General features: G+C 40.0%; 1 protein-coding gene across 1 annotated transcript in view; it reads right to left on the reverse strand.

Annotated features, from left to right (window-relative positions):
* The window catches only part of B4GALT6 (beta-1,4-galactosyltransferase 6), a 63378-nt gene that overhangs the window by 4029 nt on the left and 38690 nt on the right, over nt 1-20659 (reverse strand). Inside the window, exons 4-8 of the mRNA XM_082641316.1 lie at nt 15699-15823; nt 8778-8894; nt 3733-3920; nt 422-544; nt 33-134 (exon numbers count right to left, since the gene is read on the reverse strand). Coding sequence (XP_082497442.1) covers nt 33-134; nt 422-544; nt 3733-3920; nt 8778-8894; nt 15699-15823 — 655 coding nt within the window. The remainder of the gene's footprint in view (nt 1-32; nt 135-421; nt 545-3732; nt 3921-8777; nt 8895-15698; nt 15824-20659) is intronic.

A 20659-nucleotide genomic window follows, 5' to 3' on the forward strand; every position in this document is an offset into this window, starting at 1 on the left:
ACCTTGATATCTAAAGATGATATTAAACTTACCGTCCTAAGAACTGGACTTCACCTCGATGGTGATGAGGAATAGACTTGTATTTTCCCAGGTCACCCTCTGGTCTTGTTACATTATATCCAGCATAGTGAACCCTACAATACAACATACAGAAATGAAAATACATTAAGAAATAAAATCTAACATAAAAATAGATTGAGTTCAATTTAAAATGCAAAAGAATGCTCTAATGTACGCGCTGTCAGTAATTTCAAAAGGGTACTACTCTCAATAAAAAAGGGAGAAACATAACATAGGATTTAGGAACCTCAAAAATTTTCCACCCCAAAGAATCCTTTCCTGGAATAGAAAAGTATAGTTTACTTAATAGAAAGGAAATTTATAGAAATTCCATTATTAAGCAATTTGTACCTCAACATACCTATTCCAGAGGTCATCGTCTTCTCCTCCCCATCCCCAGAAGGCATTAGGAAAACCATTGATCTTTCTGAACTGTTCCACTGTCAGTCCACTTACACCGCCAAAAAACTCTTTATAAGGAAGACTAAAAAAGAAAGCAGAATATAGCATTCTAAAAATGAAATCAAAACTGTTTGCCATATGAAATCGAGTTTTCAGTCTTTTACATGTTTTGCAAATATACCCCTATTTCCATATAAACAATTATGTTGATTAAATCATATTCTGGGAAATGTAAAGTACATCAAGAAACAAAACATCTTTACACTCTAGTGAAACAAGTACATCTAACTGTGTTATGCAAAACACCTGTGGTAACTGAAATTTAATATTTAGTATTGTTACTTTATAAGACTCAAAACCTAGTGTTCAAAAATGGTTTACTTTCACACCAAAAGTAGACTTGATCAATAGCTGCTAAGGCAATGTTAGATGTTACTAAGCTAATTTCCTAAATTAATTGATCTTAATTTATTAAATACATTATTTATCATAGAGACTAGGATAAATATAAATTAGTAAAAACAAGTCTAGCATTTAATTTTGAAAAAACTAGCTGCCTATTCCTGTAATGATCTTCTCTGTTTGGACTACACTCCCAAAATATTCATGGATATTTACAAATATATTTATTTTTAATGCACTAATATTTAGAAGAATGACAATTTTTTGAGATGTAATTGACCCTGTATTAGTTTCAGATGTACAACATAATGATTTGATATATGTATATACTGCAAAACGATTACCACAATATGTCTGGTTAACATCCATCACCATGCATAGCTACTTTTTTCTCATTATGAGAGCTTTCAAGAGCTACTCTCTTAGCAACTCTCAAGTATACAGCACAGTATTTGTTAACTAGAGTCACCTTGTTATACATTACATTCAGCACTTGTCTTATAACTAGAATTTTGTACCTGTTGATCCCCTTCACCCACCCCCAACCCCTGCCTCTGGCAACCAAAATCTGTTCTCTTTATCTACAAGTTCAGGTTTTTTTTTTTTTTTTTGATTCTGCATATAAGTGAGATCATAGAGTACTTGCCTTTCTCTGAGAAATGACTATATTTTTAAATCTGAATTTTATTTTCCTTACCTTTCTCTAACTCATCCTCCATGGAATTTGTCAAAGTTGTTTGTTTAGAAACAGACAGGTTTTCTGATGTTAAGGCAGCATCCCTAGACTTGCAGTCCTGAATAAATTCCTGTGGTCCCAAATGTGCTACTGGGGAGCCAGGTGCCAGAGCCCCTGAATAGACAAGGCCAATGTGGAGGAACAGCAGAGAAAACACGACCACACGCAGCCTCTGAAAATCACTCTGAGGGAAGTCTGGCCAGGACTAAAGCAAAGCTGCCTCAGAGGAAGAAAGGGGGCAGATTTCACTTTTTTGTTTTAAGGACTCTGGATTCACTCTCTGCAGGGAGGAAGTGCTGTGTGCCAGCTGGGACCTTGTGTGGCCACAGAAGATGAGAGAGGCAGCTCCCACAGAGAACTCTAGGCTGCAGGAGAAAGCAATCCTGGTCCCACACTGGGCCAAAGGCACCCCAAGACAGTAACAGCAATACTGACCCCAAAGTCTACCACGGTGCCCCAGGGTACCTCACGAGGCTTGCACTGGGGAAGTTAGATTCTAGTTATGATACCAGTTGGGGTCCAGCAGGGCCAATAAGTGTTCATGGCACCACTGTGTTTCCCACACCAGTTGCATTATGCTTGCCCAGGCTAGTGGTTTGGGAGAAACCTGAAATCAGTAGATAGGTAAAAATGGATAAGTGTGTGTGTGTGTTCACTGACATGTATAAATTGCCAAGCACGTTAATTCCATTTAGTGTTCTGCTTAAAAGCAGAAACAATCAACTGCACTATACCCAGAACAGAAAAAGATTAGATAAAATGAAGGTGTAATAGATAAAGAACAGAAAACGGAAGCTTGACAAATACAAATCTAGTAGTGTTTACCTGACACTGTCCAAAGGGAGAGAGACACTGCTCTGGGGACCTGAGCTTTCTGGTCGGCAGCCTTCACGGTGTGGGCACCACTGTGGGCATGGACACCTCATCACACTCCAGCCCATGCACTGTCCGGCCCGTTCCCTGCTCTGCTGCCATTCTCTCTAATTTCTATTCCGACTTCCAAGATACCCTATGCACCCTGGGATTAGTCTAGGTAGATATGAATATTTTACTGATTAGAAATTAATATCTTCAAATAAAAAATAAATTTAGAATTCTTAGTTTATATGACATTTATGATCATCTTTTAGTAAAAATCAATTATGCTAAATTTAATTTGACTCTAGTGGGCTGACCAAAATTGAGTTTCTAGAAGTGCTAAGAATCAGGTCCTGAACCTGGATGACCTTCCCAAGGTAACGCCAGACTTGGATTTCAGAAACCATGGTAATAAGGAAAAGGTTTTCTAATGATGACAACAACCAGTCTAAAAAAACAAAACAAAACAAAAAAAGGCACTCTTCCTGTTTCAGCGCTAATTCACCTGGTCTCATCACTGAGGCTTTTTGCTTCTCTAACTCAACAGGTGAGGCAGCAGGCAAAACAGTGATGAAGGCAACACCTCCCCTGCTCCAGGCTATTTTCCCTCCTCTCCACTTCCATGAGTCAATGAAAACTGTGATCCCTTTCCCAAATTAGACCTTTAATGTCAATTTAAGTCACTGTCACAGCTCCAATGACAGTATCATTTCAAGGCATCTCCAGTCAGAGAACGAAAAAATGTTTCTTATTATCAAAGGCAGGTCAAGAATCCACAGCTTAGGAAGAAGAAAATATACTGCAGAAGAGCGGGCCTTCACTGCACGGGAACAACCCTGGGGGAGGGGAAGAGAGGGGAGCCAACCTGTGCTGTGTTCCTACCTGCGGCAGCCCAGCGCCTGGGATCTCGCAGAACCCATGGATGGGCTCTAGTACTCCCTGAACAAGGAAACCAGTGTTCAGAGATCCAAGTCCTAAGATGCAAATCCAAGCCCTCTAACTGCTAAGCGTGAAAATCAGAAGTTAGGTCCACATTTCCTTGACCGTAGAAACCAGGCTCTATTTCCCACCACCCCAAGCTGAAACCTGTGTGTGAGGAAGTGACTGGATGTACCACAAGCGACCCTACATCCCGGCTCCCCGGGAGGATGGGCTGGAGTTAAAGATACTCTCTAGGCTCTTGAGCCCTCTCAGATCCAGGCACATAACGCTGCTACCATTTCAATGATATGATTTTGCAGGTGTGCTGCAAAAGAAGAGTGTACATTACTTACATATACATGTATTTATCCAGCTTGGCTGCAAAGTGACGTGGCATTTCTCCACATCCGTAATAGTTTCGGTCATTTTCAGGTAGATGATCCACATCGTGGAAGATTACACAGTCCCAGACACTGTCTTTCATGGCCTCTTTGAAGCCCACATTGAAGAGCATTGCACGGTTAAAAGGCTGTGTGCCAGTCTTCACAAAGACAAAAACAGAAATATACTCAGGCTTTGCCATGACTTTTTTCTATACCTTTATAACTTGTTGAATCATGGTCAAATACTAACAATAAATACATATAAACCAAATTGATAAAATAATAAACATGTTTCAGCATTTTCAAATATACTATTTAAATTATTACATAATTTTATACTTTGGTAACACACAAGAAAACACTGTTATTATCAGGGCCACTGGTAGATCATCAAATTTATATAATGATATAATTCATGTTTCTGTTTTACTTCAAATGTATCAGGATATAGATTATTTATGACCAGGAAAAAAAATAAAGCCACTAAAAATAATATAGGTTGTATTTTTTAGTAAAGCTTTCCATATGGTGTCCAGACTAAAAGAAGCAGGAAACAAAGTAATTCAAGAAGCAGTAACCCTTCTCTTATATAACAAGGCCAGGGAGGGCTAACTTTGTATTACTAATGCTTATAATAGAGACAAAGGCATTTTCAGAGACAAAAACAATTGGAACATATTATACAAAACCCAATTTCCTTTATTATAACCATTTTCCTTTATTCCTAGGGAAAATAAAGTGTCCAGACAACAGTTTCTATTTTTATTATTCTTGTTTATGATAAAGACCAAGAGCATTTGAAGGGACAAAAAAAGTGGGAACGTATTACACAGAACCCAACTTCCTATATAATGACCACTTCCCTTTACTTATGAGGAAAATTATATTAAGGTGCATTGGCAATAAAAGGTTTCATGCTACAGCTAAAGAAAATTAAAGAGCAATTTACCTATGCCTTGGCAATATTTCTCAAAATCATTTCCAAAACATAAAACAAAAAAGGATTATGAAAGAAGTGAATGAGAGGCACAATGCAGTCATCACCAGAGTGCTCCCTCAAAAGGGAAAAATAACTAATTTTTAGTCCTGGGTCCTGCACTAACTTGAGGTAATAGAAATCACTTTACTTTTTACAGCTTTTCCTCACCAATGAAATGGAGAGAATAAAAAGGAAAGGCAGTTAAATTATAATATTATTACTGGTACATCATCAGTTTGAACAAATGACTTTCCTTTAAGATTTAAAAAACTGTTTTCATTAAATGTGGACATAACACTTAATGGCTTATAATAAAAATAAGAAGTTTTATGTCTAACCCACCTTCATCTTCCAAAAGCAATACATTTACACACCTCTAGTAATTTATTCTGGTACTTATCTCCTCATTTCAAGGTAATGAGAGTTTTGATATCTCCTTGCCTCATTAACTTTTTAGACACTATTGATTTCTTACCATGGTCATTGAGGATTTATACCCCCCCATTCACTGCCCCCCATCCATTCTCCCAACAGAGTTATGTCATAATTTTTTGTTAAGTCAATGGTATTTGCATTATTATCACTGTATATATATGAGTGTTGAGTAAATTATGATTCTGTTTTCTTTCTCAAACTGAGATTCATAAGTGTCTTCTGTTTTCTTACTTTTCTATTATAAGTATAACTTTGTACAAAAGCCCCAGCAGGCATGCCCTGTATTTTTTAATAATTGATGCAATCATTGAAACACATCAAACCATTTATCGATTCCTCCTCCAACCACCCCCCAAGCCCAACTCCAGCTGCCACTGCCCTCGCATCTTGCTCCAGTCTTGACTCGTCTGACCATGTGCAACTATCATCCTGGGCCTCCTCTTTCATTCCCTACATCATCGGTGTCCTTTACTTGGCTCTCTCAATTTGCTGAGGAACATCCTTCAGCAGCTTCCTATCTCAGGATCCACGGGAGAAAAAAGAAATATCTATATATCTATATATATACACACACACATAGATATTATACATATATATATATATATATTTTTAGCCAATGAATGACTGAAAATGCCATCAATCTACCCTCACACTTGATTGACATTCTGACTGGGTAAAAAATTCTATGTAAGAATTACTTTCCCGTAGAATTTTAAAGGCATGTGGCTCCACAATCTTCTAGGTATCAGCACTGTTGAGTAGGTTCATATGATTCTGATACATAATCACTGGTAATTTTTCCTACAGAACCTTTTTGATACCTTCCCTTTTTAATTTGCAGTCTAAAGTTTCAAAATAATATGCTTTAAAGCTCTATATTTTATTCATGTGTACATGTGGACCCCTTTAATCTGAAGACTCATGTTTTTGCTTCTGGAAAATATTCTTATTTCTTTGGTCATTTTACTCCACCCCAACCCCGTTTTTTTCCTGCTATATTTTTTCAGAACTCTGATGAGTAAGTGTATTTGTTATCTACTGATGTGTAACAAATCACAGCAAAACTAGTGGCTAATAAAACCATAGTCATTTATTATGCTCAAAGCACCTGTGATAGGAAATTCTGACAGCATGGCAAAGATCCCTGATCACTGCTCCATGATGTCTGGGCATCAGCTGGCAGATCCACTTCCAAGAGGATTCAGTCACACAGCCAGCAAGATGACGCTGGCAAGTCAGTTCTTCTCCACAGGGTTGCTTGAGTGTCCTCATGACATGGCAGCTGGCTTCCCCAAGAGCAAGTGATCCAACAGACCAAAGCAGAAGCGGCAATGTCTTTTATGACCTAGCTTCAAAAATCACACACTGTCACTCTGCAGTGTGGTTGTCCACACAAGTCAGCCCTTATTCATTGTGGCAGGAGACCATACAAGGAGGCAAGGATCCTTGGGGACCACCTTGGAGGTGATTACCCCTGTGAGGCATTGATATTCTTAATTTCTCCTGCTTTGGTTCTAGTTTAAAGAGTTATCTTCTTAAGTTTATCTTCCAGCCATTCTACTGAAAGTTTTGTTTTACTTATCACATTTTCTTTTATGATAACTTTCTTATTCTGATTGTTCTTTGTGGTGTTTTCATTTCACAGATGCATTATCTTTCCTTCACTCTCTGTGGACAGTGATGATGAGTTTTTATTACTGTTCATTTCATTTTTTAAAAAAATGTTCTCTGTCCCCTCCACTGTCTATATTTTCTATAATCCCTTTTCTTGGATTGGTTTTGTCTTCTTTTGTGGGAACCCTTCACCCCCCATTCACGGTTGAGAGCAAGGCACTAAAAAGCTGAGGGGAACCTCCACATACGTGAGGTTGTGGCACAGCACTCTTGGCTGCACACACACCACACACGCACACGCATGTACACGAGCAAATCCCTAAGCCAAACTGAAACAGAAACAGAAGCCCCAACCCTCCTCGCCAGCGCTCTGTGTGCCACAGCTCAGAAAACGGCAACACCCTCCTTCACGACAAAAACCCTGCGTCCTGGTTGACCATTCTCCGTTGCTCACAATGTACGTCCACTTCAACAGCAAATAATCTGACTTCTAAACCCAATGTAGCCCAAACCCAGCCACTGCTCATTTTAGGAGTCTGGAAAGGAAAAGAGGGAAATATGTTGTACCCCCTTCTATATTTAACTGTGAGTTCTGAGCTGCTCGTCAAAGGCTTAGCCCTTCTGGCACCAGTCCAGCAGGAAAATGACTCTTCTATTTCATATGTGGTAAAGATGTTTCTAGCTCAAAACCACAACACACTATCAAACATACAGGCCTGAATTAATATTGATCAAGGCTAAGAATCAGACTTAAGACGTTTATAAAATATGGACCTTAGCTGCTCTGCAGACTTCTTCATCACATACACAAAATAATTCAATGGTGTGGACTCGCAGGAGAAAATGCCTTTAAAAACACAGAGGCAGATATCTCATCCCCCAACACATTATGAAGACTGAAGTTTCAAAAAGGAAACTAACAGTTGGTAAAACAGATCTAGAAGTTTATAACTATGGCTATCATGAAAGTAGCTAAAATTTTTTATTTACTATCAGGTTAAAAAAAGTTAATTTTCATAATACAGGTGATTGCATTAAAAAGCACGTATACCCTATATACATCATTATATGAACAGGAAACAGACCTTAAAAGGGTGATTTACACACAAAGAACTATAAGTTACATTAAATACCCAGTACTTCCAGGGGGAAAAATAGAGGTAAAAAAGCTAAGAGTGAGAAAATAAAATTTAAAAAATAAATAAATAAATAAAAGGTAGAATCAGCCACAAAGGACGTGGGAAAACACACTAACTGTAACAATCTTAGGAAGAGAATCTGAATATTTTCTAATATTTCAAAAACAAACAAAAACATCCCAGAGGCATCTAATATAAGCTAGGTCACTTTCTGTCTATTGATAAATAAAGAAATACATTTTTAGTCAGATTTAGTAAAAAGAAGGACCGATCAGGATAAAATGAGGTCATCAATGTCAAAACCGAAAGTATCCAAATTACAATGTATTCTAAACATGAACAAAATGCACTTTAGAAATACTATATAGCAATCAGTGACAAAATTCAGCAAGGACCCTAGTGTTTGGGAAGTGGGGCTGGGGAGAGACCAAGGAAGAAATCCAAGATGACACCTTAAGTACAAAAGCAGGTGATGACAGAAGTAGAAAAACATAGAAGTACAGAAAATATCTCCAAAGGGTTTAAATAAGTCTGAAAGAAACTGTACATACGGAATACTGCTATTAAAGTATTTACAGAGAAAAAAATAGCTGATAATATGAATAACTACACATATATTTCACTTTAATAGGTAAGACATTAGATGATTTAAAATGATAGGAACACACCAACTGATAAAAGGATTAACAAAATGTGGTATACACAATTAACAGGCTCAATCCAAAATGGAATTTTACCCAAATATAAAACCAAGGATTAACCTTAAACTACACACTTTTAATCACACAGTATCTAAGAGTTTACTACGTTCTAGTATACCTAGTTACCATTTTGAAAAATATTCTCACCTGTTCAATGACATAAAAGGCAAATTCCAGCCGCTGCTTTTGGAGCATTGGAATCAGATGCAAGAAAAAAATTGGAAGATGTTCATGGCGATTACGGAAAGGAATGAGAACTGCCACCTTTAAAACAAAAGAGTCACATATGTAAATAAATACAGCAGCAAGCCCTAGAGGTAAAAGATAAAAACTGACCCTTGAGATTCTCTTACTCATGAATTTTCTCACCAGAGATCCAACAATGGGCAAAAACAGACAAGGCCCTTGCCTTTGTGCCATTTAAGCTCTTGTGAACCTGGAGAGGTATAAATGGGCTCTGAAGGCCGTTCTAGGGATTGTGGTCCTTATCCTATGAAAACCATGAAAGTCGTGGCAAGATTTTAAAAGAGTGATAAAATCAGCTTTGGTGATGGCAAACACTACTATGAAGAGCAGTGTAAAGCAGATTGGAGAAAACCACAAGTGGGCTCAGGGAGCTGGTTAGAGATTAATGCAAAGTCAAGACAAGAGGTAATGGTAGATTGAACAGAGGCCGGGTGGAGGACAAGAAGAGAAGTACATAAATTTTTGAAACATTGAAGAGGTAAATGAATAGGATTTGTTCCTAGAATGGATATAAGGAGGGAGGGAGAGGGATGTGTCGAGACTGATTTCTAGGTTTTAAAGTAGATCATAAATAATAAGTTTATGGGTTTTAAATTGAATTTAAAAGAGATTCCACCTGAATATCTAGTATCTAACATGGCTTACCTAGTCTAGAGATATTTTTGAAAAATATAACAGATATATCATGGAATATAAATGAAGTTTGATAATTATATTAATATAATACTTTTCATCTAATCAAAATGCACAATTAAATTTTTGATACACTGCATGTTTATTTCAGTGGTAGGATAATATTCAGTTTAAAATTGATAATAAAATTATGTTAAAATGTTAAGCTCAACAAAAAAGATAAGGTAAACAAGCACAAGCATCAGAGAAATTCATCCCTTAAATAAACCAAAGAAATGTGTATCTTATGTAATCAAAAAAAAAAATTAACGGGAATTAAAATGGTTTCTCAGTAGATCAATCCTTCTTCTAATAAGAAAAAAAATGATCGAGACTCTCAAAATCAAGACTAAAAATCACTGTTTACAAAGTGTGCTACTATAATATGGGAATAAATGAATGATGATCAATCATCACTTACTCAAGTCCTCTTTCCTGGATCCAAACTTCATCATACAAGTCAAGTGACCCTACAATTCAGATTTTGCCCTTGAAAAAGCTAAAATGTTTTCTAACCATGGCTTTTCTTAGCAATTTCTGAGCTAAGCTAGCCTTATTATAATTGTGAATTTTCTAAAAACTGAAATTAGAACAAATAAGTTTTCTACAGATTATAAATTCTAAAATCAGAAGACCTAAATAGGCATTTCTCTAAAGAAGACATACAGATGGCCAACAGGCACATAAAAAGATACTCAACATCGCTAATTATTAGAGAAATGCAAATCAAAACTACAATTGAGGTATCACCTCACACCAGTCAGAAGAGCCATGATCAAAAAGTTTAAAAATAACAAATGCTTGAGAGGGTATGGAGAAAAGGGACCCCTCCTACACTTGTTGGTGAGAATGGAAATTGGTGCAGCCACTATGGAAAACAGTATGGAGGTTCCTTAAAACACTAAAAATAGAGCTACCACATGATCCTGCAATCCCATTCCGGGGCATATATCTGGAAAAGATGAAAACTCTAATTCAAAAAGATACATGCACCCCAATGTTCATAGCAGCACTATTTACAATAACCAAGACATGGAAGCAACCTAAGTGTCCGTCAACAGATGAATGGCTAAAGAAGATGTGGCATATATACACAATTGAATATTAGCCATAGAAAAGAATGAAATATTTGCCATTTGCAGCAACATGGATGGACCTAGAGATTATCATACTAAGTGAAGTAAATCAGACAGACAAAAACAGATATTATATGATATTACTTATATGTGGAATCTAAAAATGATACAAATGAATCTATATACAAAATAGAAACAGGCTCACAGATGTAGAAAAGAAACTTATGGTTACCAAAGGGGAAAGGGGAGGAGAGGGATAAATTAGGAGTATGGGATTAACAGATTCATACTACTATATATAAAATAGACAAGCAACAAGGATTTACTGTATAGCGTAGGGAACTATATTCAGTATCTTTTAATAACCTATAATGGAAAAGAATCTGAAAAGGAATATATATTCACTTTGCTGTACACCTGAATGAATCACTTTGCTGTATACCTGAAACTAACATAGTGTTGTAAATCAACTATAGTTCAATTAAAAAATGCCAAAAAAATTATAAATTCCAAAATCATATAGATTTTCAAAGAACATAAGAATCAAAATATGTCTAATAACAATGTCTATGTGTCATTCTATATTTTGGATTTTTAAATACAGCCTAATAAACTGGTTAAACAGAAAATTATGTAACAACATTAAACACAGGACTTATTAAAATTTCAACTATACCAAATAAATTTTACTGATGAATGAATAAATGCAAATAATTGACAATGCATAGGTTTAGGATCTGATCCTACTTGTAAAATCAGGACATGACATTAGATGTAGTCAGTAGAAAATAGTAACATTTACCTGTGTATTTTACATTACCAAGATCATTCATGAGGGAAAATTTTAAATTATTAAAATAGTTTTATTTTAAAAGAGAACAATACCTGGTTTCATAAAACTGAAGACGTCTAAACTAAAAACTCCACCACTAATTTTCCCTTAATGATGATGAGATAGTGGAAAAGAGAAAGAGACAATGGCTGTTCTGAGGCTGATATTTTCATGTCTACGTTGATTCACATTTGGTAAGTGGTAGGAACCAAAGAGGCTCTGGTGCCTCTGCCAGCCCCACTCTGGGTCCCATTCTTCTTTGGTGTGCTCCATAAGGTGGCTCTTGGCTTATGAGCCTGAGGACCACGAGGCTACAGAACAATACGGAACCCACATCTAAGAGTCCCTCCTGTACCCCACACAACGGCCACGGTTGGTGCTGAGCACTCCCTTCTGACTGAGGAGACTTGCTGACAGGCCTCAGTATCCACTGTTGGCACCTCCACTGAATTCCCAAATCTATACAACTCCCAAAGCAGTTCAGGAACCCCTAAGTTTACTCTTAGGATAGGAAACTGCTATGAAAGTGTAAGGAGAAAAAGGAGTTAGATGGCAAGTACAAATCCCTGCCACTGACCTTATCTGAAATATATCAGTGCGATAACTTCTAGCAAAATTAGAGTCAAGCGCGCCCTTCTTGGTTTTGAATTTGGCCACAAGTTGGCTGCCTATGATGTAAATGGGCTATAAAAGCAGTTAAGACACATTATAGATATTTAAGGAAAGAAGCTATTAAAAAGCTGCAGAGTCCATATTAAAGACAGCCCATATTAATTAAATACAATGAGGCTGAGTAATCAGTTGAACATATAAGAATAAACAAAGGTTGTCATGGCCCCTAATATAGTAATTTCTTCAATAAAACATTTAAAATATTGACTTGATTTTTCTTTAATATTATATGGAAACAGAGTATTATAAGAGAAAGAAAATGACCAGTGTCATGGCAAGTTCAAAGAAGCTAAACTGTCGTTTTTACAACAAATGCATGTCCACATATTAATGAGACAGTTATCAAAGGTTTTGAATATGTCTAAAGTAAAGTTTTTATTAAAACAAAGCTAAATAGCATCTAAAAATTCATTTGGCACGTCCCTTCCTTTGGCTGTGGAATGTCACTGTCAACAGTTTACAATTTATTGTCTAGGAAGAGAAGATCTCGGTATTCTGTGGTAATTTATCTCAAGATTTAATAGCCTTTGTTTCAGGACATTCTTTCTTACATGTGCCCTAATTTGCTGTTGGAGCCACTCTCCTGTTGAAGCATCTCCACTGGAGATAGAACTAAACATCTGGTCATTACCTTCGGAAAAACAAGAGTCATCTTCATGAATCTCTCCTCAGCACCTCTTGTTCAAGCAAAATTATCCACACGCACTTTGCTCCCACTTTAAAACCACTAATCTTACAGAATTTATGCACCTATTTTTCATCCTTGCTCATTTTCTCCTACACTCACCATGAAGAGATTAGCAAGAAAAATGTTGACTACATAAATTTTCCCCACCAAGACTTTGTCCTAGTTTCAAACTTCAAGCACACTACCACTATGATGTCCCTAAATGACATGGCTTCAGACCTGCCTACCTTTAAGGGTGCACTAGCTGTCTGCCACTGACTAAGACAGAATAGAGTAGAAGCTGCCAAGCCTTCATTCTCCTGCAGTGTTTCAGGTCCCTCCTCCCCTCCCCTTCACTGCCAGCACGTACAGGAGCTTCTTAAACAGGAGGCACGCGATAAAAATTGCAGGTTCACGTCCCTTTCCACCAACAGAATCAGAATGTCTAAGGACTGAGTTCAAGAATCTTCTTTTTTACCAAACACCCCAGGTTGCTCTGAAACACGTGGCTAAGACCCATCTTTGAGGAACCCTGGACTAGAAACAGAACTCCAGGCCTCCGAGCAGATAACTCCATCAAGCAGTTGCCTGATTCTTTAAAGCCTTAGGTTTTAGACCAAAGTGGTTCAGGCCTCCACCTGAACCCTGAATGGAACATAGGCAACATCTCAGGTAAACACTTCACTTTAATGACCTGAAAAGCATCACCTTGCTCCTCTGCCAACCTCCCTTTTAAAAATAATCTTGCCTCTACAAGGCACCCGACCTGTGCTCAATCTTCCACTGCGACCTGCGATGTTCAAAATACCTAGGAATTGGTGGGATCACTAATTTTAGAAGATTAATTCCATTTAATTGGTCTTTGATGAACTTAGCTGGTATTTTTTTAAAAAGAAAAAGATCCTCAAATATTAAGAATCAAGTTGATAGCAGATGTTTCATATAAATCTAGTTACTTCTTGTTTCCTTCTCTCTCAACTCAGTTCCAAGATTAGAATGGAGCATTATTAGAATGTAAACAGATGGCAGGGGTGAGGTGGGGGGAAAATTATTTGATTAAGTATAGCAGGTATAGGTCACCTCTGAAAGATCTCCAAACTCCCTCTCATACCTTGAGCTGCGTAGCTCAGAACTAGAGACTATATTCTGAGAAGGGTTTGTGCATAACTGAAATAAGAGCAACAGTACCATATAGTTCCTAAATAAAATAAGCCAATTTTTAGATCCCTGAATTAGCTGGCTCCTGAAGCTTCACTTTCAATACTGTTACCTACTGATTCACTGGAGTTTACAGTCTACTAAAATCTGTAAGTAGAAACTACTTATGTGTGATATACCTCTCCCCTAGAAAATGAGACGAAAACAAACGCTAAAATTTAAAATCCAACATCTTATATAGACCACTGGAGAAAGGACAAGAAGACTTAATTTTCCTGATCCCAACTTATCCTACTGCTATACCACACAGTGCACACGCGAGAGGTATACATCACGTGTATTAATATACATCTGAGAACCAACCTCCATTCTACCCCACAGCCCTTGTGATTAATTGAGTATGCTTTTTCTTCTGTTAGCGTTCAACGTACATACTCATCACCCAAGTAAGAAAAAGAATTTATTTTGCCCAGGACATTTTTTAAAGTAACATTATGTAAATTGGGCCATATTTTATATACAAATGTGAGGAAACTCAATCATGAAATAGGAAAACATTCATTTATTATCCGAATCTGATCTGGGAAATAGTATAAAACAACTGCAATATAGAATGTGTTGCCAAAATCTGTACTGGAATCCATTTCAGCAGCTTTACAACTTGTTTGAGGGAAAATAACCCAAACATTTAATTAATAATTTGTAACAAGACATGTATCTGTCTCATAAACTCAACTCAACAAACCTGGGTTTAGCGCTTCCCTTTTATACAAGAGAGGATAAGCTCTACGTTAGGGATGCAGACGTAAATAATACACATCCCCCCAACCTCCCCAAACACAAAGAGTTCAAGGCCATTCAAGTCAGAGGGCTTTTATCATAAGCTTAACAGCATACAATTCTCCTTCCCAGGAGTGACTTTTTTGGTACCAAAAGACAAACATTTTCGCAAAATACTGATATTTAAAAGAAGAACTGAAAACTGTTTCCAGATTCAGGCTGTAAGCACAATCCTTCAGGATGTAATATCTGATTTAATCATATGTAGTTTTCACTTGAATTACATAAATGCTGTTTCCTATTCAAACATAACATTACATGAACACGCACTTATTAACCAATTTCACAGTACTGAGAACAACTCTGATTTAAACCATGGTTTTCAATTTTTTTTAAGCAGCAGGGGCAGGCCCACTCTGATATATCAAAAAGATTAAAAGCCCGTGCTCTGCCTTCTGAAACAGAGGCAAAGAAGAGCCCGAAGTTCTTCTTTTTGTGTCCTGCAGTGACCACCGAGCAGCGTTTTTAGAATGCTGGGACTCAGGAACCCCAATGCTGAGCCCAACTGGAAACCACTGTTTCCAGGCCTTGGTGGGGCTATGCCTGTAGGTGTCAGTAACCACTAGGGACAGCAGCGGGAAGCAAAGAAATCACAGCCTCTCTTCCAAACAGAACAGGAAAAATCATCTGTTTTCCAAGCCAATCTCAAGCGAGGTACTTATCACCAGGATCTCCAAGAGACTGAACACAGGAGCATGTATCTGTATACGCACAGGTGCCGTTCATCTTCACAGGTAACACGATTAACTCACATTTGGACTGTGAATACTTACACATTAAACACAAACATTTTGATGTCTTAAATTTATCAAGACAAAGGGATTTGACTATATTTTCTGAATCAAACACACTTTTCCTCAAATGCATAGTAACAGTCACACTACTTATGAAAAAATGGACCTCACCTTCCACCTGGGTTTACAGTCTTTAGGCCTCCAGTGACCTCCTGGCTCAATATCTAAATCCTTGGAGAAGAGGTGATGAATTTCATCAAAACTGACTTCACTTACATTGACATTGAGGAATCCCCCTAAAAGGTCAAAAATGTGAAGAATTGTTTTAATACGAAGTCAGACAAACAACAATCAGTAGGGTGATGGCATAATGTAGTTGCTGGGACAGTACCATTTATTCCTGTTATCACCACATAATTGTTAATATCACCTTTCAGTTTTAGCTTGGATGATAAATTATATGGTCATCCTACTATCTTTGGTAAATCAGCCAAAGAAAATCAAAGCACTTAAACTTTTTGCTTTTGAGTAATATGGTGAATATTATAATGTTCTTTGGGAAATGTTTGCATGTAATTACAATGTAGCTTATCATTCCAATTTATTCACGTATTTAAAAACTATTTTTTAATTTCAACATAATCAACACAGGAGACAATGAACACACAGTACGTAAGAGTTAATTAAGCAGTTAAGTTTGACGGGGAGGTGAATCTTAGCTTCTATGTACTGGGGAAATTATCTAACTTCTCTGTGCCTCAGTTTCCTTATCTGTAAAAAAAGATGGTAATACCTGCCTCCCGCTGTGGTTGTATCCATTAGATGAAACAATGCCAGGCACAAAGGTACACATTCAGTAAATTTAGCTACTATTACTGTCATCTACTTTACTGACATTTCTTCAGAGAGAGAATTCACAAACACAATTCAACAAATTTATTTTGAGCACCTACCATGCATCCCCTTGACATGCAAAACTGAAAAACTATAAACTTCTAAGATGTTCCTGGTCTACTAAGCACTCACTCTCCAAATTAACAAATATATGATATTCCTAGAAATGTTTTTACTAACAGTTTTTCTAACGTATACCATGGAAACAGGAATGACTCTTGGATGGAAAACCATTTCCATTACCTCCATCAAAACCAACTAAGAATTAAGAGAACTAAGGACTAACAAAACTAAGTTCTTTCACCTCCTTGTCTCATGAAATACAAACCAACAACTATTGAGGTTTCCCATTTCAAGTCCTCTGAGCTCAGTGGCGGTGATTCCACACATACAGTCAGCCCTCCATATCCACAAGGTTGGTTGAAATCTGTGGATGCAGAGGCCACATATGGAGGGCTGACTGCAAGGGACTTGAGCATCCTCAGATTTTGGTACCCTGGGGGTCCTTGAATCAATCCCCCTTGGATACTGAGGGATGACTGTAAAACACTCAGTTCCTCTTCGAGGGAGCCTCTTTCCTTTCCTCTCTTCCTGCTATTCTATATTCTATAAGGTTTCACAGCCACTCGTCTTCCCATCCCCTCTTCAACCTAAGTAGGAAGGAACGTCTGTCAGTGGCTTCCACTAAGCACTTAGGCATACTAGAGAGAAGTATTTCAAAATGTAAATGCCCAGGTTCCACAGAGTAAGCTAGGAAAAAATCTGTGATCTTCTAATGTCTACCTGTTCTCCTGACAATGTTTGCTGTCTTTTATAACCAAATACCCATCCTTTAGTGTGACAAGATATGCAAAGTAGCTAATCTTAGAAAGGTCAGATTTACCTAAAGAGTAACCTAGGAACTTACACAGAAAGGATAGATCAAATGTAAGATCCATAGGTCAATGTGAGTACAGACTACCATGACTCAGCTGACAAAACAGACTCTAGCACTGTAATAAGACAAAATTCACACAAATAAATCTGATGCATTTAATGGTATGTATAATTCCTAAAATGATAGTAATTAGGCTAAATAATAAGCCGTTCATATAAGGAACTGAAGTTGGTATTCCTTATGCACTTTTAAGCCAATTTTTTTGCCTTTTTCCAGCTTTATAGCTTCAACAGCTGTAACCAACATTATTGTCAGCAGTTTTCTCCAGTATCATTTGCAGTTTAATTTTCATCTTGAACACACATGTGCCAGCAAATTAAGAGGCAGGCCTTATATCTTTCTCTTCAGTAGACAGGGCCTCTGGTGTCCATCACTTACAATCCCTGATGCCCAAGGCACCCGAAGTTCACCTCCCTCTCCATCGGCCCCCCCATTCACATTCCTCAGAGACCCTTAGCAGCTTTTCTATGTGCTTATTGCTCTTTGATCTGAAATCTTAATATCTTACTGGCTGAAGGCCAAAGATGACCCAGTGGCATGAGGCTGTCATGCCAGGAGTAATAGCAACATCACTATTGGGGGTGGGTATAAAGGGATGGGGGACCGGCTCCAGGACAGGCAGTGCCACCGCTGGAAACAGCAAGTGTGTGATCAGAAAGAGAGAGAAAAAAAAATAAACACTAATTAGTGGAGGTGGAGGTGGCGGGGGAGAGGTGGTGTGATGAGAAAAACAACTTTTGTTTCTCTGAAAAAACAACCACTTATTTCTGAGTTGCTGCCTGTGCGTTTCACAGTGTGATACCCCTGCTCACACCCAGGGTCTGGATATTTAGATAAGAACTTGAGTTTAGGGACTTCCCCGGTGGCACAGTGGTTGGGAGTCCGCCTGCCAACGCAGGGGACGCAGGTTCGAGCCCTGGTCCGGGAAGATCCCACATGCCGCGGAGCAACTAAGCCCACGTGCCACAGCTACTGAGCCTGTGCTCTAGAGTCCATGAGCCACAACTACTGAGCCTATGCGCCACAACTACTGAGCCTGCACTCTGGAGCCCGTGAGCTGCAACTACTGAAGCCCACGCCACAACTACTGAGCCTGCGCTCTGGAGCCCGTGAGCCACAGCTACTGAAGCCTGCATGCCGCAACTACTGAGTCTGTGCTCTAGAGCCCGTGAGCCACAACTACTGAAGCCCGCGTGCCACAACTACTGAGCCTGCGCTCTGGAGCCCGTGAGCCACAGCTATAGAAGCCTGCGTGCCTAGAGCCTGTGCTCTGCAGTGGGAGAGGCTGCTGCAGTGAGAGTCTCACGCACCTCAGTGAGGAGCAGCCCCCGCTCGCCACAACTAGAGAAAGCCAGCACGCAGCAACGAAGACCCAATGCAGTCAAAAATAAATAAATAAATACATAAATTTATTTAAAAAAAAAAAAGAAGCAGCACTTGAGTTTAGGATTCCCACCATTTAAGTGCCTGCTCTGCTTCTCCCGGGGAACCTTTTAAAATAAACACTCAGAGTTAAGCCCGCGAAAAGTTAGTGACCTCCACCCCGGCAACCCTGTAAGTCCTAGGTGCTTGCTGTCCTGCTCTCCATCTCCTGCTGGCTGGTGACCTGGGGTGGAGGACGGCACTCCCCCGCCTCACTGTGCCCTGGCCCCCTCTGGGACCCGTGAGTGAATCCTGAGACTCTACTTCCTTTGTGTGGGTGTACTGAAACTGCACCTTGCATCAGAATGACCCGCTGGGCTCCACTTCCCCAAAGCGGGAGCTCGGATGCCCAGGGAGCTACGTGCCAACCAGTAAGGGTGGCTGGTGCCCCCTCACACGGCAGGTCATAATCCGCATGTTCTTAATTCAGTACAGCAGCTCCAGCTGCTGACTACAGTTGAAGAGGAGGACGGGATCGTGGGCGCAGTCTGTACGCCCATCGGGTGCCTTGGAGCTGCGGGTGGCTCCCTTCCCCCTCCAGACTGCTCGGTCTCCCTGGGAGGATCTACTGCTGGCTGGCGGTCAGCGCCGCTGCACTGCACTGTTGTGTGCTGTGCCGCCAGGCTCTGCTGATAATTCCCACCCTAAACTGTTGGTGCTGTAAAAGGTCAGACTCCGCTGCAGAGACGAGCCAGCAGGGCCCAGTCTGAAGCAGCTCTGTCTCCCATTATTCTCCAAAGGAGACCCCACTCGGGGTCAGGTGTGGAGGTGACTGGCGACCATCACATATGCAAGTCTGGGCACTGGGCCAAGGCGAGCTAACCTGGACGGTCAGGCTCTGCCTCTTTCCCCCACGCAGGGACAGGGCTGGGGGGCAGCCTATGACGTACTGGGAGCCAAGGAGAGCTCCCCAGGGCCCTGGAGCCGGAGGGGCAGGCCGGCTGCTGGGCCCCCTGTGGCGGGTCAGGACCGGGTGCTGAGCCTGCGGAGCCGGCCTAACCCCCGAGGAGGCAGCGCTAGCAGGGCCATCGTGGCACCCGGGAGGCAAAACGCTGCAAGGCGAGTGCATCACATGCTGCTAAAGGTGGGGCCCCAAGCGCTTGGTACCGGCTCCTCCCACGTCCCCAGAGGAGGTTAAAAAACTACTAGAAGCCTGTGAGACCCCCACGGCTCGGGCGTTACGCAGCACAGTGGCGTATCTACACGCCAAGTCGTGAAGGCCACGTTCTCGGGGCCTGGAGCTTGCCCCAACACATCTGCTAATGTTGCACCGGTGGAGGTGGAGGTGGACCCCGACCCTCAGCAGTTGACTGGGACCCCCTAGAATGGGAGGTGGCAGCACAGGAGTTAGGGAAGAGGCGACCTCTGTCCCAGGCGTTCCCTGTTAGAATCCATCATACCAAAACATCCAACGATGGCCAGTGTGAACGCGGAACAGAGACACCTAACTATACCGTGATAGAAATGCAAGATTTTTTAGAAAAATTTGTTCAAAAGAAGAGGGAGAAGGGCACTGATTGGCTCTTAGGGGTCTTCGGAACTGGTTCCGAGCTCTGTTTACAGAGAAAGAGACCCCTCCAAGCCTCCGAGCCCACAGAGACAGAAGGAAGAAGCTCGGCCTCCCTCACAAGATGAGCAACAAGCTCTCCATACTGGCAGCTCCAGAGATCAGGGTCCCTGATGACTTCATCTCGGGACAGGTGAACGCACATTAGAAGCCTGTGTTCAGGCGCTGCAGGCTCTCCAGGAGACTGTGGTCCCATCCCGAAGGAGGATGCCGTCACCTCTCGGAATGTTCCCACCCCAGCAGCAGAACCCAGGATCCCACACCCTGATCTGTGAGAGTGACAGCCACCAAGGCCCCTGTCCTAGGGACCCT

This window comes from Mesoplodon mirus (genome assembly GCF_964341445.2).
Source record: "Mesoplodon mirus genome assembly, chromosome: 13".
Lineage (NCBI taxonomy): Eukaryota > Metazoa > Chordata > Mammalia > Artiodactyla > Ziphiidae > Mesoplodon > Mesoplodon mirus.